Source organism: Dipodomys merriami, unplaced genomic scaffold, assembly GCF_024711535.1.
Source record: "Dipodomys merriami isolate MVZ:Mamm:240054 unplaced genomic scaffold, mDipMer1.0.p SCAF_1, whole genome shotgun sequence".
Classification (NCBI taxonomy): domain Eukaryota; kingdom Metazoa; phylum Chordata; class Mammalia; order Rodentia; family Heteromyidae; genus Dipodomys; species Dipodomys merriami.
Window position 1 is genome coordinate 69487015 of NW_027202270.1, and position 25142 is coordinate 69512156.

The 25142-nt window shown below is 35.1% G+C and overlaps 1 protein-coding gene across 4 annotated transcripts in view; it reads right to left on the reverse strand.

The window, feature by feature from the left end:
• Nucleotides 1-17311, reverse strand: part of Kynu (kynureninase) — a 100281-nt gene extending 82970 nt beyond the window's left edge. The window contains exons 1-4 of one of the 4 annotated variants that reach the window (XM_070023720.1): nucleotides 17127-17311; nucleotides 16830-16930; nucleotides 11020-11238; nucleotides 9544-9723 (exon numbers count right to left, since the gene is read on the reverse strand). In XM_070023720.1, the coding sequence (XP_069879821.1) occupies nucleotides 9544-9723; nucleotides 11020-11143 (304 nt within the window). In that variant the 5' untranslated portion in view covers nucleotides 11144-11238; nucleotides 16830-16930; nucleotides 17127-17311. The remainder of the gene's footprint in view (nucleotides 1-9543; nucleotides 9724-11019; nucleotides 11239-16829; nucleotides 16931-17126) is intronic. The other 3 variants (XM_070023729.1, XM_070023749.1, XM_070023739.1) reach the window with 3 other exon arrangements.
• Nucleotides 17312-25142: the final 7831 nt, after the last annotated feature.

The window sequence follows — 25142 nt, forward strand, 5'->3', positions numbered from 1 at the left end:
TCATATTATAGTTTGATTATTTGGAGCCCTGGTATTATTAGACCCAAAATATGAATTTGTAGGGTAAGAAGTACTAATTATAAAATTGCTCCAATTTTAACCATTGTGGTACTGGTTTGATTGGCTTGTTTCTATTAATGTTGGCAATATTGAATTGCATTTCAGCAGTTTCAAATAGTGATAAATTGGGATTTAGTCTTATGTCCTTAAATTACGGACTATATTGGTATCTGAGATTAGGTCAAATTATTATCTGTAGGAAAATAATCCTCAGAAGCAACCCAATGGTGAAAGGAGTTCTTAAATTTAATTGCATAACATATATAGCATTACATATCAAATTTCCATGATAATAGTTCTATTTCTGATTAACAGAAGGAGAGAATAGTTTGCTAACATATTCTACATTAAAATATTTTTAAACAAATCTTATTTCTTTGTAGGATAGTTAAAACTTTTTTCTTAGACTATGGAAAGCTTTTCATTCTTCTTCAGTTGAAGTCAGATACAACTTGACATGGTGAAACACACTTCAGTCAGACCCATAGAATGTAACTAAAATGTACTTAATGGGTATCCAAGGATTCTACTGTAAGTGGAAACAAATACAAACAATCCTTCACTTGATGGGGGATTAACAACATTTTTCAAGTTTACACAGTTTTGTTTTTGCAACTTCACTCATAGGTTTTGGATTTTAAGTGGGCAAAGCTTTATTTGCCATAATTGAATCACTGGAGATAAAACTTTTGGTTTTGAAATTTGAGCTTTTCGAGGGTTGTAGAAAATCATTAGGCCAGGTGTAACACATGTACATTCTACTTACGATATTTTCAACTCATAATTAATTTACTGGGATAAAACCACCTCATCAAATCAAGGAGAATCTGTGAGAAAGAAAATAGAACTGGAAATATAGTCAAACTGGCAGTGATTTTTCAGAATTTCTTTCCATTTCGGAGGGATTTGAAGGAAGCCTTAATTCAAATACAGCTATAAACCCTAAACCATGAGTCTTGTATGGATTGTAGAATCTCTGAGATGATTTTACTACCTCTATTTCTAATTTTTTTAAGTTTCTAAAGCTCACAAGGAAAGAATGGAAGAAATTGTGTGAGGTTTATTTCTAATTCTGTTTTCTTATCCTCTCTCAGGCTGTTCATTAGTGCAATCCGTTGGCACTAGTACCAAATGTCTGGGGAGGAGAAGACTACCTAATGGCTATGGCAATTTTTGTTATCTTTCTTCAAATGAAAGTCTGTTTTCCAGCTAAGAGAAAATGAAGAGGTGATTCTGGGTGTAGGACACTGTCATAATTATCACAGAAAAGAATAGTCTCGAGAAAATGATCAGATGGCTCTGCACATGAGCTACTGAGTATGCCCACACTATGCACAAAAGCACCTGACCCTAAACAGAATGACCAAAAGAAACTTTGAGAACAGAACTTATTTCTAAATTGAGGACTGATTATTACATACAGAAGATAGATTCAAATGGCACTGTGGTCTTGGGAAACTGAAAACAGTTAGAAGACCATTTTCCCAGGTGATGGCAATGTTTCATTTCTTGATCTAAGATCTTGTTAGACAGATTCACTGATTGTAAAATCCAAAGATCTCTATTTTCTGTTGATTTTACTAAATAAGTTGTGCATATTTTTATTATCATTTGAATGTAGTCAGCAAAAGCTTCTTATATTTTTGAATGCCTTAATAATTGTACACCCAGCAATATTGTTTTATTAAAACTACAGCTGAATAATATTAATTTCCTAGTATTGTTCTGAGGGAATGCTTCTATTCTTATTTACACAGGATGCAAGAGGATGCTTTGAAAAATCTCATTGGTCTCTGAATATACTTCCAGAAAAATATTGAAGGAAAAAAACATTACTTGTGTAATACATTTCATGTGTTCTCTATATAGTCATGCCTAATTCTGTGCTCATTAGGGTTTTCTGTGATCTGGCATGATAATGGAAAAGCATTTGCCAAAATGAGTCATCCTTAGGATTTTCAAAGAAATTCCCCATACTTAAAAATGATTTGTATGTTATGTAGTACTAATATATGAACACAGATCCTTGGAGAAGCATTTGCTAAAATGAGTCATCCTTAGGATTTTCAAAGAAATTCCCCATACTTAAAAATGATTTGTATGTTATGTAGTACTAATATATGAACACAAATCCTTGAGCTCTAGGCAAGTGTAACTATTGAGCTAAATTTTTAGCCCATGTATTCATCACCTTTTTTCCCCAATCTTTTTAATTGTAAAGATACTGTACAGAGGGGTTACAGTTACAGGAGTAAGGTAATGAGTACATTTCCTTTTGAGTATTGTTACTCCCTCCTTTGTTTTTCCCCTACTATCCCTTCCCTCCAGACCTCCCTAACTCCTCCCTCCCCACCTCCTGAAGTTGTAAAGTTCAGGTTTTCAACTTAATGTCTTGTAGGTCTCATTGTTACAATGAGTATCCTTGTTTCAGCATTTTGTTATTTTCCTTCCCCTTTCCAGATTAGAAACATGTATATACAAGATGCAAGGCGCCTGAATCAAATACAGTGAAAACAGAGGTTACCATGGGGAAGAACATACAAAAGAAATAAAAAATCACATAGTACATTAAAAACAAAAGAGACGCGAAAAAACTTCTTGTGTCCCTACCGTGGTGTTCATTTCATTTAGCATCATCTTGTATGGTCATATGTACATAGCTTTTGACCTTTTCTGCTTGTGTGGTAAGCTTATCCTAGACATATATTAGTTATTACAAGTAAGGGAAACCATGGGACCTATGTTTCTTTAGGTCGGGCTTACTTAACTTAACATGATTTTTTTCCAAGTCCTTCCATTTCCTAACAAACAGGGCGGTATCATTCTTTCTGATGGAGGCATAGAATTCCTCTCTCTCTCTCTCTCTCTCTCTCTCTCTCTCTCTCTCTCTCTCTCTCTCTCTCTCCATATATATATATATATATATATATATATATATATATATATATATATATATATATATATATATATATATATATACACATATATATCTGGGTTGGTTCCATATCTTAGCTATGGTAAATTATTTACCATACTGCAATAAACATAGTTGTGCTGGTAGCTTTAGTATGGTCTTGTTTGTGATCATTTGGGTAAATGCCCAAAAGTGGGATTTCTGGTCATAGGGGAGGTCTATGTGGAGTCTTTTGAGGAACTTCTATACTGATTTCCAAAGTGGTTGAACAAGTTTACATTCCCACCAACAATGCAGTAGGGTTCCCTTCTGGCCATATCCCCTCTAGCATCTGTTGTTATTGGAGTTCTTGATTATAGCCATTCTAACTGGGTTGAGGTAGAATCTCAACGTTGCTTTGATTTGCATTTCTTTTATGGCTAGAGAAATTGAGCCTTTCTTCATGTGTCTATTGGCCATTCTTATTTCCTCTTCAGAGAAGTTTCTCTTTAAGTCTTTAGCCTGCTTATTAATTGGGAGGTTGATTCTTTGAGGATTTGCTGTTGGGGGATTTATTTTTTTTTTGAGTTCTATGTATATTTTAGATATGAGGCCCTTTTCTGTTGTATGACTAGAGAAGATCTTTTCTCAATCTCTGGGCTTTCTATTGATCTTGCTAGCTATGTCCTTTGTCATGCAGAAGCTCTGCAGTTTCATGCAATCCCATTTGTCCCACCTTTCCTTGATTTGTTTTTCTCCAATTAAAAATATTTTTAACTATGTTTATAAAGAAGTTGTCAATTGACAATACAGTTTGTGAATAAACTGTTTCTTGATCAATGTTGCCCTTTTCCACATTCTCACCCCATCTTTCCCCACCAACCCCTTCCCTCACTCATCTTTTTTCTTTTGGGGGGGAAAGTTGGGGCTTGAACTCTGGGCCTGGGCTCTGTCCCTGAGCTCTTCAGCTCAAGGCTAGTGCTCTACCACTTGAGCCACAGCACTACTTCCAGTTTTCTGGTGGTTTATTGAAGTCTCAAGGACTTTCCTGTCCAGCCTGATTTTTGAACCTCAACCCTCAGATCTTAGCCTCCTGAGTAGCTAGGATTATAGGTGTGAGCCACCAGTGCCCAGTTCCCTCACTCATCTTAATTGTGTAGAATATGTGTAGAATATGACTGTGTTCTACCTCTCTTCTCCTCTTCATTCCTCTATTTATTCCCCCATGCCCCCACCTCACGTTTTTCAAGTATCTGCTTCCTGGTGTTTTACTTTGCTAAATTTACTTATTTATTTATTTTTGGAATTGAACTATTTGAGATCTCCCACAAATCTGCCATAGTCCAGTTAATATATTTTCATACATTGTATACCACCCAATGTATTTATTTATGTGTTTGTAACTAAATCTAGCTTCCATATGTAAGAAAATAAAGCAAAAAACATGGATCCTTTAACTCTCTGGCCCTGATTTCACTTAATTCACTTAGTATATTATTTTTCTTTTCTTTTTAAAGAATTTCTAGTCATTTTTCATAGATGAGTAAAATTTCATTGCATATGTATATATCATTTGTCCATTGAGGAGCATCTGGGCTGATTCCATACCTTGGCTATGGTGAATAGTGCTGTAATATGGTTGTGCTAGTGGCTTTACTGTATCCCTGTTTGTAATCTTTTAGGTAAATCTTCAGGGGTGGACACACCATCTTTTTTAAAATAACATATTCTTAGGAAAATTCACAACCTTGTGTAAGACAGATTTTGCACAAGGGGAAAGTGACAATATTTATATTTCTAGTCCTTTACACATGGCTAGGTAGACATGATAACATATTGCCAGAAGGATGGAAAGACTGCAAGGGAGTTGGCACCATTGTTTTGTTTGTTTGTTTGTTTAGAACTGTCAATCTTAATTATATTGATTTTGGCTATTGAAGTCAATACAACTTTTGAGGCATTGAGATTAGCCAAAACTATCTTCAACAATTTACATGTCATTTTAGGATTTTAGATTTTGGGGCTGAAATGAAAAATACCAAGGCAGATAAGAAAACCAGTATAGATGTTTTGCTTGAAAATCATCATTCTACCTTGTTTCTGTTTGTCTCTGTTTAATTTCTCCCTTCCTTTTTCCCTCTTCCCCTCTTCCCCTCTTTCCCTCTGTCCCTCTCTCTCTCTCTCTTTCTCTCTCTCTCTCTCTCTCTCTCTCTCTCTCTCTCTCTCTCTCTCTCTCTCTCTCTCTCTCTCTCTCTCTCTCTCTCTCTCTCTTATTCTCACTCTCTCTGTTTCCATCTCTCCCCTTCTCCTCACTCCTTGCTGCAATATTTATCAAGACATCCATAAACATCCTTTGTCCTTATTTTCTTTCTTTCATGTAGAAATGGATATTGGCAAACTAATTTCAGTTCCTAATATTTCACTCCCTATTTTTCACTCTTTCCAAAATATTCCTAGAAAAATTAGAAACTCTCCCACTCCCCATAATTCTAGTGAAGTAATTAAAATTAAAGTTAAGACTATTGAATAACTTACAAGGTCTGCAATAACTGAATGCCTGTCTACATTTTGGTTTTAAAACACTACGTTGCTGTTCAGAGGGGTTACAGTTACATGAGTAAGGTAATGAGTACATTTTTGGTGAGCATTGCTACCTCTCCTTTGTTTTTTTTCCTGCTACCCCTTTCTTCCTCCGCCTTTCCCACTCCTCACCCCACACTGAAGTTTTAAAGTACATTATCCACATAGTGTCTTGTGAGTCTCATTGTTGTAATGGGTCGCCCTGTGTCCTTCTTTAAGCATTTCATTATTCCCCTTCCCCTCCACAAATTAGATAAATGTATACACAAGACACAGGGTACTAAAAATCAAATACAGTAAAAACAGGGGTTATACCATAGAGGGAAGAACATACTAAAGAAACAAAAAAAAATCACATAGAACATTGAAAAAAACAACAACAAAGAAAAACCTCTGTGTCCTTATCTTGGGGTTCATTTTGCTTAGCATCATCTTATATGGTCATATGTACACAGCTTTTGAGCTTTTCTGGTCATCTGATAAGATTAGCCTAGATGCATACTAATTATTGCAAATAAGGGAAACCATAGGACCTATATTTCTTTGGTTCTGGCTTACTTCACTTAATACGATTTTTTTCTAAGTCTTTCCATTTTCTAATAAATAAGGCGGTGCCATTCTTTCTGATGAAAGCATAGAATTCATATATATATATATGTATGTATATATATATATATATATATATATATATATATATGACATTTTCTTGATCCATTCATCTACTGAGGGGCATCTGGATTGGTTCCATATCTTACCTATGGTGAATAATGCTGCAATAAACATAGTTGTGCTGGTAGCTTTAGTGCAACCTTGTTTGTGGTCATTGGGGTAAATGCCCAGGAGTGGGATTGCTGGGTCATAGGAGAGCTCTATGTGTAGTCTTTTGAGGAACCTACATACTGCTTTCCAAGTTTATACTCCCACCAATAATGCAGTAAAGTTCCTTTTTGGCCACATCCCCTCCAGCATCTGTTGTTATTAGATTTCTTGATTATAGTCATTCTAACTGGGATGAGGTAGAATTTCAGTGTTGTTTTGATTTGCTTTTCTTTTATAGCTAGAGAACTCGAGCATTTCTTCATGTGTCTATTGGCCATCTTTACAATAAAATGAAATTAAAAAATAAAAAACACTATGTTCACTTTTTTCTTTGTATCCTCTTAGTATAATTTATCTTTCTTGCCAGTGATGAAAATTTTATTTTCACTAACTCTTTCATTATAAGCTACAATTCTTGGATGATGTTCGTATCTGTATTTTCAGCTGTTACCTAAATGCTGAAGACTTTATATCTGCAAAGTAAATGCAACTACTTTCTATGTCCTAAGGTCCATTCTGTCTTTCCTTTGTCACAACAGACTTGTCAGTTTTTCATTTGGTTACAAGAGTTAAGAGATAACTTGTTTTCAGTCTATTTTACAAGTAGGAAGGGCCAACTTCAAACTCTGTCCATGTAAGGGACATGTCTGAGGGCAAAATCTGAAACCTTCCACACAGAATGACATACAGACATTATTTGTCTTTCCTTTTTGGATCTGTATTTTCCTACAGCTTAAAACACCGGTGACCCTTTGGATTCTGAACCAAAGACACAGATTCCAAAACAATAAAAGATAGAAAGAAAATGTTGGTTTTTATTTTACTTTTTAAACTTTTTATTCATTTTTAATGTTTTAAAGAATGTCTCACTAGAGAGTCTCAGCTTCTTGAATGCTAGGCTGTTAACATGCATCAACACACCTAGCTTCCTAAGTTCTCTATTAGATGAAGAGTTACTCCAAACAATATAATAATGACAAGATAGCACCCCTATTCAGATGAGCCATCAATCTTGGCTCATGCTGTTTCTCCTGATATTAAACCAGAATTATTTAATGGGAAATTGAATTTCTTTTTTTATTAATGAGAGGGAGTGGTGCAACCATCCTGAGGAAATTAAAAATTGTATTGAATCCCTTCTTTTCTCACTTCGCTTACATTTGCTATTTACTTCTTCAACCTTATTGCCAGGTTTTACATAGGCATTTGTTTACTGTTTATTGTGTTACATACTTTACCATTTATACCTTCTCTCTTTCCTCTTCCATCTCTTCCTGCTTCTAGTCTATTTTCTTGCTTCACTCCACCTTTTTTTCTCTTCCTTCCTTCCTCCTTCATTACCTCCTTCTTCCTTCTCTCCCTTCTTCCTTTCTCTCTTATTTTTTGACTGTGGCTATGATCTTTAGAAAAATGATGAGCATTAAGTACTTCATGAATTTTAGTTAAGAAATATATTTGTGTGTGTGTGTGTGTGTGTGTGTGTGTGTGTATGCATGTGTGTGTGTGTGTGTTTGTGATGCTAGTGCTCTACTTTGTGAGTCACTTCTGGCTTTTTTCTGGTCAATTGGAGGAAGAGTCTCATGGACTTTCTTGCCTTCAATAACTTTAAACTGTAGACCTCAGACTTCAGTCTCTTGAGTAGCTAGTAGATAAAAATATTTTAGGCCCTTCCAAAATAAAACTTGTAAGAACCTAACAACAGAAGAAAATTTATTAAATGAATTCTATTGAAAGTATGGAAAATGTATATTTAATGGCAAGATATCAGAAAAATCATAGGTGGGAATGCCTGCAATAATTCTTAAATAATATTTAAAAATTAAATCTAAGGTTCCATGTCTTATTGCTCTCATTTCCCCAAAATTTATTAGGTTCTATTTCGTATAGTTCAAGATTACATTGGAGTATTTCATTTAGGTATTGTGTTCACATATTAAAATTAGTTGAGATTCTATGTAACTACTATATGCTTTTGGAAGATTTTCATAGGACAGGAAATGCAGATTAATTTGAAGCTTTTCTACCTTGCAAATACAAACACATACACAGACACGCATATGCACATGCACAAGCACATGCACATATACATACCTATACAAAAGACACACTAGGGTTATTTACTCCCAAGGAAGATACCATTGCATTTGTATAGAACAAAGTTCAGCAAGCACCAGGCTGTGCTTCACACTGGGTCTGCTGGGCACACTTTCTTACCACAATCTCTACTTAGATCTCACCTTATCAACACTTCCATCTCACACTACCTTGGGGAAAATGTAGCTCACAATGCTAACACCAACACTAAGAGAAACACTAAGAAATCATGCCCTAGTGGGCATGATTAAGTTCTTTTAATTTGTTAGGTGTCTCCTTACTCTAAATATAAACTCATAGATGTGACAGAATTACTTAGGAAAGTATGTCAAGTAGACCAAAATGAACACTAGTTGCTAAACACATAAACCTTAGCATGTAGGCAGACTCTTCTAAGGTATGTAAAGTAACTTTAGTGGATTAATTCCACTCACCCTGTAGTATTTTTCATTAATGTAAAAAGAAAAAAAAAGTTAAATATGACATTCTTCACATTTTTCATAAAGTTTTTTTTTTAATACAATCTCCTCCAGAGCAGAAACAGTTAGTTTACTGTAGTCTGCTCAGAAATGTAGAATGTACTTTTTAGGTAACTCTTACCATTTCAGTGTTTTCTTATAGCAAGCAAACAATGATGGCTATTCATATAGCATCACTCCTTATCTATCCAAGTTACAGAACATATTCCAGTTCAGACAAACATCTTACTACTATCAACTAGGTGCCACAAAAAATAAGAGATACTCTAATACCACGTTGAAAAGAATTGTTTCGAGCTCTAAGTGCTGAGAGCACACATGAATACCTCTGCCTATAATTATCAGTCAGTCACTGTATTGTTCAGAGAATGTAGATGACAGCATAAACACTCTGTAAGTGTTTTATTCCAAGGAGGATAAGAAACATAAAGAATATGAGGCTAAGGTAGGCGGACAGGTTGATTTAATAGCACCAGGGACCTGCTATTTTTCAGACACAATTGTAATGGCTTTATTATACAATGGAACAATGATTTCTCAGAGATTTATGATAAATATGTAGTATAGCAAAAGTAAATTAATTAATTGATTTTTAAAAACCTTCCCCCATATTCTTACTTGGAGGCAGATCTTGCATCTTGGGTATATAGAAATAGTCCCTGAAATGTCTCAGCTTATCTTCCTCATCTAGGTGGAGAGCCACCCTCTGGTCTGTTGGGTGACAGTTTAGTTCAGCTGCAATGCGCCGCACCGTGTCTGCTGGCAGCTCAGGAGGTAAAGGCTCCATCATAAATCGTTCTTTAAAAGAGAAAGAAAATAATAAAACAATCTCACTTTGATAATTTTCCTGGAGAAAACTTGTCCTTTGACTGATGTACCTTCTAAAAATACATCTTAGATTCCTGCTGGGCACTAGTGACTTACCACCTGTAATCTTAGCTACTTAGGAGGCTGAGAACTGAGTGTCAGGGTTCAAAGCCAGCACTGGTAGTCATGAGATTCTATCTTCACTAAACCAGCAGAAAGTTGTAAATGGAGCTGTGACTCAAAGTAACTTGAGCATTAAATCTTAGGTATAATGTACATGCTCTGAGTTCAAGCGTCAGGACTACCACCAAACAAAACAAAACAAGAAAACAACGATAAATTGTCAATTTCCAGCCTTAGAAATAATTAGCCAACCAACATTAAAGCCTGCAGCTGAGGTTTTTTTTCATAAAAAATAAAAAGCCATATCTTAACGGACATTAAAAGGATTAAGTACGGTAACATTGCTGAGACTACAGGAGGTTCTCAGGAAATAATAGTTCTTTCTATTCTTATTACCTAGGGAAATGGAAAAAAGTACATTTGAAACATCTTTTTTCCTCTTGATGCTCTATTTGATGGTAACAGTAAAACATACTTTTGTCGAAATTAGAAAGAAAACATCATTTTCTATCTGCTTCTTCTGCCCAAATGGTTACTGTATCAAAGTTCAAACTATGCACTTTTTTCCTTTCTTTTATTTTATTCTATTTTTATTGTTAATATAGAAGTGATATACAGAACAGTTATAGTTCCATGAATCAGTAATGAGTACAAGTCTTTTTGAACCATGTCTCCCCTTCTCTTCCCCTCTTCCAGTCCCTCCTACAAGCTGGACAGATCATTTTCCACATAACTTCTAGTGATTATCATTGTATTTGCTGACCCTTTGTTCCACCTTTTTTGTAACCCCCTTGCCTCCCAAATATAAACTAATAAGACAAAATGAAAAGAAAACAGCAATAACAACTAAAGAAATCTCTTATTTCCTTTCACTGGAGTTCATTTAATAAAATATTATTTTATATGATCATATGCACATAACTATTGAGCTTTTCTCATCCATTTCTTGGCCTTAGTATGTGGCCATCTAGACTCATATACAGTTTATCATGTTCCAGAATATATATATATATATATATATATATATATATATATATATACAGATATACATTAAATTAATATATATTAATTCTTCAATGTGTTTACTTGTAGAGTTATAGGCACATTCTAGCTACCAAAAATGAGGGAAACCATGCAACCTATATTTCTTTTCCCCTGCCTTACTTGTGAATGATCTTGAAGGTAACTTCACAATAAAGGTTGGTACTTTTTCCGTATGAATACCAAAGAAGATTCTGTTGCTGGTAACTGTAAGCAATTTCTTCATTGTCATAGTCACACAGACCATCTTAGAACAGATAGGACTCTGTTATTCTGAAATGACATTCTCCTGGGTTTAGCATTCATTCAGTACGACCCAGTATTATGGAAAGTATGCTGTTTCTAGAGGTGATAAATGAAAATAAATATTTCAGCATATGTTCTAACATTTTACTCAAATTTTGATTCATCTATATTTCACACTAATTTTAAGTTGAGCATCAATGCTAACTTGATTTTACCTATGACAGTTCTGTGTTTTTCATCTGTATGCATCTCATTTAAAATATATCTTGTGGTTCTATCTGGAAAGCTATACAAACGCTGAGAATAAAATAATATTTAAGTGCAAATCTCATTCTGTATACAATTGGAGAAGAATGGATTAGGAAGAAAAGGCATCTTTAAATCATGTTATAAAGTCAACCATATGACAACCCTACCTTAGGAAAAGTGACGGCAACTGCAAATGTTCTGAGAAGCAGGAGATATTGGCCAGTTCAACTAATACACTAATAAAAAGGGGGTGGGCAGAATGATGATAGAGTGTGATAGGGAGACATAAATTCATTATGAAGTACTTCTGCATGCATTCCTAAGTTGAATGAGAAAGCAATGGTGATTTTTATGTGAATATGCAGTTCTCATGATGAAAATGAATACCCTGACTTCCCAGGTAAATCTCCATCACTGATTTGTTTTTCCACACAATACTGTAGAGTTTGAGTAGGAGAATGATACTGTATAATTTTGCATTAATCAAAAATGACTTTGCATCTGTATGCTTTATAAGAATTGAGAAAGATGATCATAGTAAGGCTATTACATTCATTCAGAGGAGAAAGAGCTGATGGATTGAATTTGACTGAGAGAACACATAGATAGGAATGTGGATTTGTGACCTACTTTATAGAAAACCAGGTAGAACTGTAACAAATTTTCTCTGGTGAGGACAGGTAAGGGGTTTTTCTAGTTTTCAGGTCTAAAATATATGTGAAGTATGATAAAATAATAAATATTGGGGGAAGAAAAACTGATGAGGGAAATCACAGAACTCTAGGGGTCATATTGAATTTCAGATAGCTATTGAATCTCTAAGTAGCAAAGTCAAGGGAGTCATTGGAAACTTGAGTCTGAAACTTATGGTAAAACTGCATCACAAAATGTGTTTGACATTTTTCAATTCATACAATTTTTAAAGTCTAGAATCAAAAACTAGGTCAAACACTCACCCAGAGTGAAAGAGCTTTAGAATTTGAATGTAGTCACATTTTTTCCATTACTTTTCTGCTTTTCCACCATAAACAATTATTATCATAAATATTTTTCTCTATTGTAATTTGTACTTTCTACCTAGATTGCTATTTCCTTTCTCAGTCGCTAATGCTGATCCATTGATCTTTTTTTTTATATTTTCCCATAAAGATACTAAACTTTACTTGTGAATGTCTTTTAGTTTTGATACCAGTTGAGTGGCTTAATTTATTATTTTATAACAAAGTCAGTGATTCTAACATTGCCAATTGTCTTTCAATATCTGATCATACTAAATTGTTTGCAGTTTTCTTGTAATATTCTAAATCTGTGAATTCTCTAATGCCATATTCTTTCCCTTCTACATATTCCTATGCTAGACACCATTCACAATCCTAGCTTGAATGCCACATTTTCCATAAAATCTATATTATGTGTTTTCTCAATTTAGTGTTTTAACTTCTAAATATCAACAATATTTATGGGCGAAGATTTTATAATAAAGAATATATTCTGCCAAATACTGTATTTATTCAAGTGTAAGCATGAATGAGAAAGATGAATATGTTTGCCATACTTCATTCTAAATGGGTCTACTTTTAGCTTTCCAATGAAAAAAATGTTGACTAAACTATCTCTCTCACTTGACATGATGTGCTGTCAGGTCATAGTTGATTAAGATTTGCTGGATACTTGACACCTAAAGACAGCCCACTGCTCTGATCATGGTCTGTGAATAACTTGCTGTGAAACTACTAACCAAACAGTGGTGATGGTGTTTAGTTGAGCATATAATCAAATTCTTTCAGGAATTTGTGCTATGAAATACATTTACTCATTCAGTTAGAAACAGGATTGCAATTTTAAAAGAATCAGAGCAAGAAACAATGGTGGAGGAGGAATGTTATCAAGAGAGATTCATTTTTCAGAGTAGAAGGGAAGCATTGATGGTTAAAGCATGAACTGTAGGCCATTATTCCAGAAGCAAGGAAGAATCACAGAGCTACCAGGCCATTGACAAATAGCTGTGGACAGACACCAGATCTTTTTATGCAGCTTTGTGCAAAGCTCCATGTGGAGATTTGTATAGGAATATCCTTACTGTATACCTGCTTTTTATTTTTATTTTTATAGTAGCTTGACTAAGATTCTGATCTTCTCCAATGAACTACTTTCTACTTGAAGCTCTGCCATGTTTAGTGCATCTTTATGGCCACTCTATTGCTGAGAAGTTTTTTAGATAGGGTCACCCAAAAATAACAGCTGAATAAGGCAATAAACAAAATAGCTTGGTGAATTTTTTTGGTATGACCAATAACCTATTCATAGAGAGATATTCCTTATTATTAAAGAAATATTTCCACTGAACTCAGAAATAAGAGATTGTTTCATACTTGAGAACATTTTTGGTGAATTAGCACTTTGAGACTCCGTAGATTTGATGTTAAATCCTAGGTGGTGCTTCATGAATATTCACAACAGTTTACTACCATAACACTTATTCTGAGTAAAAGCAAACTTTCTCATTAAAATTATGATCTTTCTTAAAACTGGTACTTTCTGTGTAGCCAAGGCTGGCCTGGAACTCTAGATCCTTCTGTCTCAGCCCTCCCAATTCCAAGATTACAGGCATGTATCAACCTACTTGTCAACACCTCCCCCCTGCAAAAAAAAAAAGTTAGCTACTTCCTTTCTTAAACAATAAATAATAAATAATATATATAAATAATCCAGAAGAGTAAAAATTTTGTAATCTCCTCTGAAGCTGCAGCCAGGGCTGCATGTACAGAATATAAATAAACAAAAATAAAGTAGGTTATGGTGATAGTAGAGTAGATTCAGACAGAGCTGAATCACAAACAGAATGTGGGAACTGGTACAGGGCAGAATCTTGAGACAACAAAGACTTGAGCCTCATATTATCTCTTTGTATATTTTTCTGATTTTTAAATTGATATTTCTGCAAATAATTCTCTTTGTATATTTTGGTTAGTCTTTCAGTCTACTCAGTATCACAGACTACCTTTGAATTTATACTTATTCTTTCTCTTTGTCTCTCTCTCTGCACACACACACACACACACACACACACACACACACACACACACACACACACACACTCCAATCAGTTTTCTTTTTTTAAATTTTTTTACTTGGCACAACATCTCACGAGATAGCTCAAGTTGTCCTAAATCTTGAGCTATGAGATTTTCCCTCCTGCTTCTAATTCCTGAGTGTTGAGATTAGAGTTGTATACCACTGTGCTTAGCTTCATTTGCTCTTTTGAAAGAACTCTTTGCAATACAGTCTCACCCAGGCAAAATTTAAAATGGCTGGCTCCATTGGTAGGATTGTCACACTTGGGGTATGATCTGATCATTGAAATTAGCAGCCTTTTTCAAAGATAGAACACCATTCCCCAACCCTAACTATGCTCAACTTCCAGCAGATTTCAGTATGATCTTCAGTTCTTAAAATAACACAGTTACTTCACTTGAATTTATTAACTCATACTAACTTGTGCTCAATTCTATATTCACCACATCAACAAAACAATGTTTCATAAGCCATAATTTGTGCCTGGAATCTTTTTACCAATTAGTTGATATGTTTATATAAGTTTGTAAAAACTATCAAATTTTGCGTGTCACATAGTGTTAACAAGTTGAACAAGCACAATGTGGTGTATGGGAAGAAGCATTGCCATTGTTGTATAAGATAAAGTCAAATTGTACTTTCTTCAGGAGATATTGCTTAAGGTCCATTTACATTGTGCATTTTTTGTTGTTGTTGTTTTGGTGCTGGTCCTGGTACCTCAACTCAGGGTATGGGTAGTATCCCTTGCTTTTTTGATCATGGCTAGCACATTACCACTTCACCCAATGCTCTACTTCCTGCCCTGCCTTTTGATGTTTAATTGGAGATAAGGGCCTCAAGGAATTTCCTGTACTGGCTAACTTTGAACCACTATCCTCAGATCTCAGTCTCAGATTTATAGACTTGTGCCTCTGGAGCCTGACTCAATCTTTTGTAAAAAAGCAAAAGATACTTTCATAATTCTCTCAAAATCAATACCATTTTGAACTTCATGTTTAGCTTTTGAAATCTTGTAAATGTTTCTTCCAAGATTTTATTTACATGGCTAAACCATTTAGTCTGCTTTAAAGCTGCTTCTCTGCATGGAATCATAATATTTAGTCTCACCTAACTCTTTGGTTTAAGGTTAAGCATTTAAGTAACCAAGAGAACTCAGTGGTTAATCTTTACAAAGGAAGGTTTCATTTATTCCTACAAGTGAACAAATTGTACTGAGTTCAAAGTTTAGAGCCTGACATTTCTCTCAGAAGGAAAGTAAATCTTCTTTGATATAAGTACTCAGAGCAAGTTTTTTTTAAACGAATCATTGAGAATAGAGTGACTTTATTCACATCTACTCCACACTACAAAGAACAGCACGTCTGCTTCAATGCTATGTCTCCTTCCTCAAAATGAAAACAAAAGAATAAAGGTGAAATGAAGTCAGTCAGGCTCAGAGAGACAAAGGGTACATGTTTCCCCTTATATATAGAAGCTAGGTTTAGCTAATAAATGTGTAAGTAAATAGAGTGTATGCAAGTGTATATACATGTATTAACTAAAATACAGTAGACTTGAGGGATAATTCAAATAGTGTAATTTCTTAGAAACGCAAAGTCAAAATTCAGCAATATAACACCAGGAAGTGGGTACTTGAAAGGGGTGAGGTTGGAGCAAATGGAAAGGGTTGGATAAATAAAGAAGAGAAGGGGGAAGAATGCAGTCAAGAGTTCAGTATAGGGCTAGGAAGGTGGCTCAGCGTTAGAGTTCTTGTCTTGCATACATGAGGCCCTGGGTTCAATTCCTCAGTACCCATAAGCAGAAAAAGCCAGAGGTGGTGCTGTGGCTCAAGTCGTAGAGCACTAGCCTTGAGCTGAAGAGCTGAGGGACAGTGCCCAGGCCCAGAGTTCAGGCCCCACAATCGACAAAAAACAAAACAAACAAAAAAAAAAAGAATCCAATGTATAGTCTACATTAAGAAGCATTAATGAGAAAAGGAGTGGGAAAGGGAAGTTTAGCTGAGCATGTTGAAAGGGATGACATTGATTAAGATATATTGTATTCTCAAACTAACTTGCTAAATGGCAACTCCTTTTACAACTATTTAAAACTAGTAAAACATTAATTATTCCTTTAAAAAAGAAAATAAAACTGTTTGCAAAACAGAGAAAAATGTACCAACTTTCCATTCTTAGGCAAGTACTTTACAAGAGAGGAAGAAAATGTGCTCCAGAGTAGAATTTTCACTTCTCTAAACTATATGACTAATAAGTCAATGAGTTACCAGAAAACAGAAAACTTAAAGTTTAATTTTCAGGTACAGTTCCCTCTTCTGGATTTTGATCTAATATTACCATTTAAAGTCAAGTAACTATAGAACTAACCTTCATTTGTCAAATGTCACAAAATTTCACAGATGACTTGTAGTGTGCTATTGAAATTAACCTTTTCTGTTCACTCTGTGACTAGTGATCTCTTCATTAACCTGTGTTTAAGGATTGAAACAGCTTTTAGAGCAACCATTCTATTTTTCTTTATAAGGTTAATTAAAATCAGAAAAGAAGAACAAGCAATACCCAAAACATTATGACATTATATTATATCACATAACATTTCCATTCAGAAAATACAATGATTAATTTGTGTACTGAGTAAACATCACAGCTTTAGTGCTTACTTACTTGGATTCCAATGTGGTCCTCAGATTCCAGAATTTCTCAGTGAGCAATTCAACAATTTCTTGTAACTGTATAGACCAGGCCTTAACGTGAGAGATTCAACTAACTGCTCAAACTCTACCCCGTGGGGATTTTGCAAGATAATTTTAGTTCCTCCCACTCAACTAAATTTGACTGTGAATCACTAAACCAAACATTGTTCCTCATGGTTACAAGCACTAATAAGTGACCCTTCTGAAGGCGTTTTCTTTTGCAAACTTTGTTCTGACCTTTTAGACTCTTGTAAACTTTCCTGTTTTCTATTTAGAATTGTGGTGTTCTAGCTTTTGAGTTTAGTTGGACTCAGATTGAAAATTTCATGCTTAGTCTTTGCTGCTAGATATGGAATTCTCTGAAGATTGAAGGAAAGTTCTCTTCTCAGGAGACTCTTCCTTTTGGTTTTGATGCAAAATTCTATAATCATGTCTTTTCAGGACAGAGTTTATGGCTTTTAACCAGTACCTACCCAGAGCTGAATAGCTAGCCCCTGTCTCAGATAAACAAAATGAAATAGCATGAGATAGTATGAACACCAGAATATGTTTAATTGCTTAATATATAGGATTTAAAAAGCTCTTAGCTAAAAATCTCTACAGTTAATGTGACAATCACAGAAGGAAAAGTTAGAGTTTGAAAATCCAAGCAAAATTAACCTGAGAAATTTCGTAATTTTGAAAATTGTTCTTTTAAATCTATGCTTTTTATTGCACTATATTGCCTATGAAGGCTTATTCCTGGGTCTTTCTGACAAAGTTCTGTTTAGGCATAAAAAGTAAGAACAAAAATTTTCAGTATTAGGATTGAAAGTTGAGCCTGCATTTGAATAACTAAATCACTTATTAATATCTACTTTTTTGAGTATCCAAAATATAGTAGGTAAAATTATTTCAATTTATCATCTCTGTCATGTGCTTTCTGTAGCTATACAGTTCTGAGCAATGCAGTTAAATGTTGCTGAGGATCAAACTCCTATCTTTTGTACATAAACTATGCTTTACATGTTACTGTGTTAGTAAAACAGACAATACAAAAAATTTCTGTACCCATGATCCATAAATTGATGTAGCACACTGTTTTTTCAATTTAACTATACAAAAGTTACTGTTCTCTAGTCTCCAAGAGAGGACTAAAAAACACATAAATTCATTTAAAATGAGTTACTGGCCAATGAAAACAAAATGTATTTTATCTAATCTATTCTGGCAGTTAACATGTAAAATAACTAGAGTATTCTTGTTTAATTAACATGGAATTAAAAAAATATTTGAATCCAGACAGAGTTTCAAAACCATGTCTTTCTTTTCTCTTTTCCTATGTTTATTGGGCTATTGGTATCATTAAAACTTATGGTGATCTGTTCTAATATATGTTAAGTGTACCTCAGGAATGTTCATGTCATTTTGCTTAAGAGAATCATGTTCCTTAGGAGACTAAAAACATATAGAAATGTTGACCAGTGTGGGAAAGTCTTTCATTCACTGTTTTTCTATTTTCTCTTTTAGTAATACAGTTAAAAAGCATTTTCTTAAAGTATTATCTTAAAATCTATTATTTGACATGGTCTCCTTTAAAGTACTTTAAAGTTGTACTTGTTTCTTATGCTTTGTAAATTGATCTCATTAATTTGTAACTTTCATTTACTTAAAATATGTAGGAAGTATTTTCCTTAAACCAGGCACAAAGTGCGTAGTTCTAGAGAGAATATAAATCCTAGATTAATAATAATGATGATATTGAATCTAGAAGATATTTCTGTTGGGGAAAATAAAAAGGCTTCTTAGTGTTAGGTCTGCCTGGGGAAGATGGTCCCTTTGTTTTCTCTCCATGCAAAACCGCATGTTTAGACCCCTTTGGCCTTTGTTCTCTCTCCCTGCACAACTGCACTGGTGGACTCCCTAGAAGTCCCTGCCTAGCAACTATAACCCAGGTAACTGGTGAGAGGTCCCTCAGGCTCTGTGTTCACTTCCTCATGCTCTGAGGTCACTTTGCCATCTGCTCCAGTCACACCTCTTTGGACAGTGGGAGGTCCCCTAGGCTCTGAGGTCACTTCTTTATATACAATGTCCACACCTCCTTCTTGCCCTCTGGTATATAATCTCTTCACCATCAGTGGGGGTGCACATGCTAAACCCTACTCCAGCATGGCCCAGGAGTTTGGCTCTCCCAAAGAAACCCTTTGCTGCCTGAACCACATAGTGGTCACCTTTCAGCAACCCTTACATCTGTGCAGCACCAGATTTAAGGGTTGCTGCAAGACTGACTCTTAGTTCATGGAGAAGAGAGTTTATTGGGAGGTCCAAACCACCAGCCTGCACCAGATGTAGGCAGATGTAGGTGTGCAGGGAGGGGACTAGTAGATTAAATAAGAGAGATTATATAAAGAAAGATGGAGAGGAGGTATGGCTACTGTGGATGTGGAAAGACCTCAGTATGAGGAAATAACTTCAGAGGATAAGGAAGTGAACCAGAGACTGGGGTCCTTTTGCTGATTCACAGTCAGGTGATCGACAGGTGATTGACAGTTACAGGTGATTTCTGGTAGGAGGAGGCTGTTCTTTCCAGCAGACCTAAAATTCCAGACTTTTGACAGTCAGACTCTGGTTATTTCTTACTGGCAAGAGGCATTGATTTACAAGTAAAAGGAAAAGATGTCCGAGTTTGTCTTTATAATCCCTTTATCCTTTGTATTCTTTAAATATATTTCTTTTAATAAATCATTCCCATGACTCTCATCTGAAGAAGTCATCAAAAGCCAATCAAAGCCAGGTGCCCATGACTCGCACCTATAATTCTAGCTGCTCTGGAGGCTGAGATCTGAGGATCATGGTTTGAAGCCAGCCTCGCCAGGACAGTCCTTGTGAGACTCTAATCTCTAATTAATCACTCAAAGAACAGAAGTGGTTTTTTTTGTTTTGTTTTGTTTTTTGGGTCTGGTGGTGGGGCCTGAACTCTGGGCCTGGGCGCTGTCTCTCAGCTCTTCAGCTCAAGGCTAGCACTCTACCACTTGAGCCACAGCACTACTTCTGGCTTTTTTCTTTTTGTTTATGTGGTGCTGAGGAATCGAACCCAGGGCCTCATGCATGCAAGGCAAGCGCTTTACCACTGAGCCACCTTCCCAGCCCAATAGAAGTGTTTTTTAAGGTAGGGTCTTAATAAATTATTGCCTCTTCTGGTTTTAAACAATGTTCTTCCTATATTCACATCCCAAGTAACTACACTTATGGGCACCATGACAACACAAAGATAATGTTCTTTAGAACATTGACCTGTGACAGCTCCCTTGTCTAATTTTGTGCCCTGTTAAATGTTTCCCAAAGACCAAGGGTCTGGCCTTATTTGGTAACAATTATCCTTTTCTCTATGTTAAATGCTCCCTTTTGGACCCTGAATGCCTATTCTATGACTGTACTAAGATTTTATCTAGAAAGTATATGTTTTGTTTTGTTTTAATTTCACAGGCTCATAGCTACAAGGAAGTATGCTTTAAGTTAAATGATACCTGGAATCTACACATGTGATTCAGATGTGAAATTGTGAACATAGTCACATGTTCAAGGTTCATGATTCATGGTGAATGAGTTAAGACTTTTGGGAAAATAGGGATAGAATAAATGAATTTTGTATGCGCAAAGAATCACCTTTGTGGTGTTAGAGGTACAATCTTATGGACTGAATATTTGTTTCTCAAAAATTCATCTAGAGCCAGGGGCCGGTAGCTCACACCTGTAATCCTAGCTACTCAAGAGGCTGAGATCTGAGAATCACAGTTCAAAGCCAGGCTGGGTAGGAAAGTCCCTAAGACTCTTATCTCCAATAAACCACCAGAAAACTGGAAGTATTGCTATGGCTCAAGGAGTAGAGCGCTTGCCTTGAGCTATAGAGCTGAGGGACAGTGCCCAGATCCAGAGTTCAAGCCCCACGATCGAAAAAAAAAATCACCTTGATGGTGATGGTGCTAGGGGTTGGGATGTTTAGGAGATGATCATGATGTCATGGATCAATGCCCTTATAAAAGAGGCCCAGAGAGTTGTTTCCCTTTTCCATCTCTTCTCTCATCTGAAGACATTAACCTATCACCAGCTTTGAGTCTTTTTCCTTCCAACCCTGCCATGGAGGACATGGCATTTGCTCCTTTCTCCCCAGAACAGAGCAAACAGACACGGTCTTGGAAGCAAAATTTGCCAGTGTATCTGCCAGAGTCTACATCTTGGACTTCCTAGATGGAAGCACTGTGAAAATAAACTTCTATTTCTTGGAAGTCATGCACTATCACAGGCACCTGATTTGACTTGGATATTCCTTCCTGGAGTATATATTACTTACACACAAGGTCTTATCTTCTTTTACTATCCTTTACATAGAAAGTAATCAAATATTTTCTGAATTCAGATTATTAAGTTCTTTAATTAATTACATAGATTACACTTACAATATCCTTATTCATAAAAACTTATTAATCCATTATACTGATTAAGTATATTTGAATTTCACTAAAATTAACAGCAAAGATAAAAGAAAAGGAATAGGATGATGTACAGAGAGGTTACAATTACCTAAGTAAGGTAGTGAGTACATTTTAGTTATTTAACAAAATATTATAAATTATTTAATATAAAAATGAGTGTAGGGTCACATGTTTATAATCCAAGTCCTTGAGATGTGTTAGCATGGCAAGAGGAATCAGAGTTTAAGGTAATCCTGGGCTACATACCAATAAATTTTATCAAAAAATAAGCAAAATTAAGTTAAATTGAAGTACAGTCAGTTTTAAGGTCTTCTAATGTTCAGATTTACTTTCATTCTCAAATAGTATTTTTTTATTGCAAGCAAAGGTCCAAAAAGTTTATTATAATGTACATTTTCACTATCACATTATTGCTTTCAAATAAAACATGGCACAGACTCCATTTTAATTAAAATAAAGAAAAAAATCCACCAAGAAATCACATTCTCTGAGAAGCCATCATGTTAATAAAAATGCTTACCAATTATTACACTCAACCTGTAAAAATACTATAAAGAGAAATATGCTTTACAAGAGTTTTTTTCCCCATACATTATCACACCCCACAGTCTATTTCTTCAAAACTGAAGTTGTTCCTATTATGAGTAAACATGGGGATGGCTATAAATGTAGACACTTATACCCTCCTAGAATTAAAATTAATCATTTCTACTACATGCTCACAAAAAGCTACTGTGCTTTCATTTTCAGCTAGAGATTTTATGAAACATATTCTTTGCCACTATACTGCTTAACCTAACACTTGACCAAAGTTTTTGCTTATTAAATAAATCCCCATCATGATTTATGAGACATGTCTAGTGTATTTATTCTGTGGCCTCTGTGTGCTCTATAACTTGATTATAGTCCAATTACAGTACAAAGCAATAAAAGAAACACTTTTCATTATGTTTATGAGACTTGAGCCTGTTGACATATGGCTTACAAAACAGAGTGCTACCTGATATGACTTTCTCAGTAATCTTAACACCAAATAAACACATGCATAATACCACTTGGATTACATAAAAAGAGTTTAGTTTGGAAAGCTTTAAATAAATATACAGTTCTTGAATTAATATTAACTGGTAATCTCCTTGATTCATGAATTGTTATGTTGACCATTTGTTGATAAATATTTAGACTAATTTGAAAACTTCTAAGAAAGACAGGTATCTAGTAATGCTATTTGATCTACTACAGGGATGTGATGAAAACTGAGTTATTCTGAGTATTCTGAAAGTACATTCTCAAGAATTTCCAAGTAAGGCTGTTCTGCTTGAGGGAGTGAGAGAATGTTCCAGAGACAATGGTATACACATTATGCTACTTGCCTATGGCAGTCACTGCTATTGCTGCTCACAAATTGCTGTTTTGCTCTGCACCAAGATGCGGCTATGTATCCTCTTGGCACAGTACTCCAGACACAAATTTTAAGAAATGAAACATTTTACCAATTTATGCTAAGTATACATAGTCCTGGGACAGTATGCATCTTAGAGTAATCTGATTTAGATAAGTGAACATAAAAGAACTCCCCTCCACTACTTGCTACTAAAGACTTGCAGTAAAGGATATTGATCTGACAGTGTGCAGAACAGACACTGAAGTGGGAATTTACCAGACACCAACAATCTACTTTAATGATTATGTTTTGAGAACTTCTGAAATATTCTCAATATTTACAGAATTGATTTAGCAAGTAAGAGGAAACTTTCTATGAAAAGAAAATTCCATTAAGAACATTTGAACACCCTATTTTTTCATGTCTCTCTCTACCAATATCTATATTGAAAACCTCAGAAAACTAGTCTTGCCTCATGAATTTATGAATGATGCTATTTTTGCTTATGACATTAGCAGTGAACATTTCTTTTGCTTCTAGGTTTGTTTTTCTTTTTAAAGAAAGTAGATACAACTTATAATCATGCTTCATGATGTCTTTTCCAAATGATTTTATATACTTGGTGATAAACCATTGTGTAGATTCAAGAATAATAGTGATGAAAGCACTGATATCTTGGCAATACAAATATAGGGATTCAGTCATTTTCATTTTATAGTTCCCCATCACCAGAATGTCAGTGTATGGTGCAGGAAAGCAAGTCAGCTTCATGGGAAGGGTCCGCAGCCCACATGGCTGAACTGTTGGGCTAATGGAAGTTCAGGAGCATTATAATAGCTACTGATATTCCAGCTACATCATTCTCCATCTATCATAATAGTTTATCTTCTGAACTTTGGGTATCTAGTCTGAGACTGACACATGACTAAAAAAAGATATTCCTGCATATATCATTGTCTAAATCTAGATTAAAATTAAATTTCTATAAATTTACCCATGTATCTAGGTACAACACAAATATTAATTCAATTTGAAGTTGGTTTAATAAATTGTTAGTATGAATAAAGCACTTTCTATATGTAGATGTTATTTCAGTGTTTTGCCCACTACATCTTACTTCATACAATGTCTAGTATTGTTACTATTTCTCTTTCACAAAGGTGAAATTGAATAGAGATAAGACAGGATCAGTTAACAGGAGAATGACAGGTTTATAGCAATACATTTTAAACAAAGAATTGTTCAGGGAAAACTGCAGAAAAGACAAAAGAAAAATAGTCAACAGATTAAAATAAGCAATTTATAAAAGGAAAGCTGAATATTCAAGACAGTTTTTTTTAAATGCTTTTACATCAAATGCAGTTTTTAAATGCAGTTTTTTTTTAATGCAGTTTACATCAAAAATATCCTGAGAGGGGCTGGGAAGGTGGCTTAATGGTAGAGTGCTTGTCTCGCATGCATGAGGCCCTGCGTTTGATTCCTCAGCACCACATAAGCAAAAAAAGCCATGGCTCAATGGTAGAGCGCTACCCTTGAGCTGAAGAGCTGAGGGACAGTGCCCAAGCCCAGAGTTCAGGCCCCATGACTGATTAAAAAAAAAAAAAGTATCCTGAGAAACTCCAAGGGGTCAATTGTGTTGATAATAATTAAACATTCACATAAACTTCAGAGCTTTAAACAATGTGGAAAAGAGGTGTTGGTGTTTGTTGTTAAAGTCTGTATTACCAGCTATTTGGATAGCAGATAAGGAGACTGCCATTCTAGGCCAGTCCAGGCAGAAAAAGTCATGAGTTTCCATCTCACTCAAAGGCCTACTACAGTAGTTGATACCTGTTATTCTTGCTATGTTATTCTTGCCAGTTGTGCACAGAGACGTAGGGAAGCACTATTGGAGTTTAAGGGCACAATGTGATAACTGTACCTTGAAAGCAACCATGGCAACAAGTTGGGAGATATAAGCTCAAGTGTGACTATCTTTTGAACACAAGAACTTGAATTCAATTTCCAATACTGTCAAAAACAAACAAATATAAAAACAAAGAATGTGGAAAGCTACTCTCCACAGGATAGACATTGAGGACGCCTTTTGGCAGCTTCTTAAAATAAACAAGAAGCATAATTTAAGACCTAT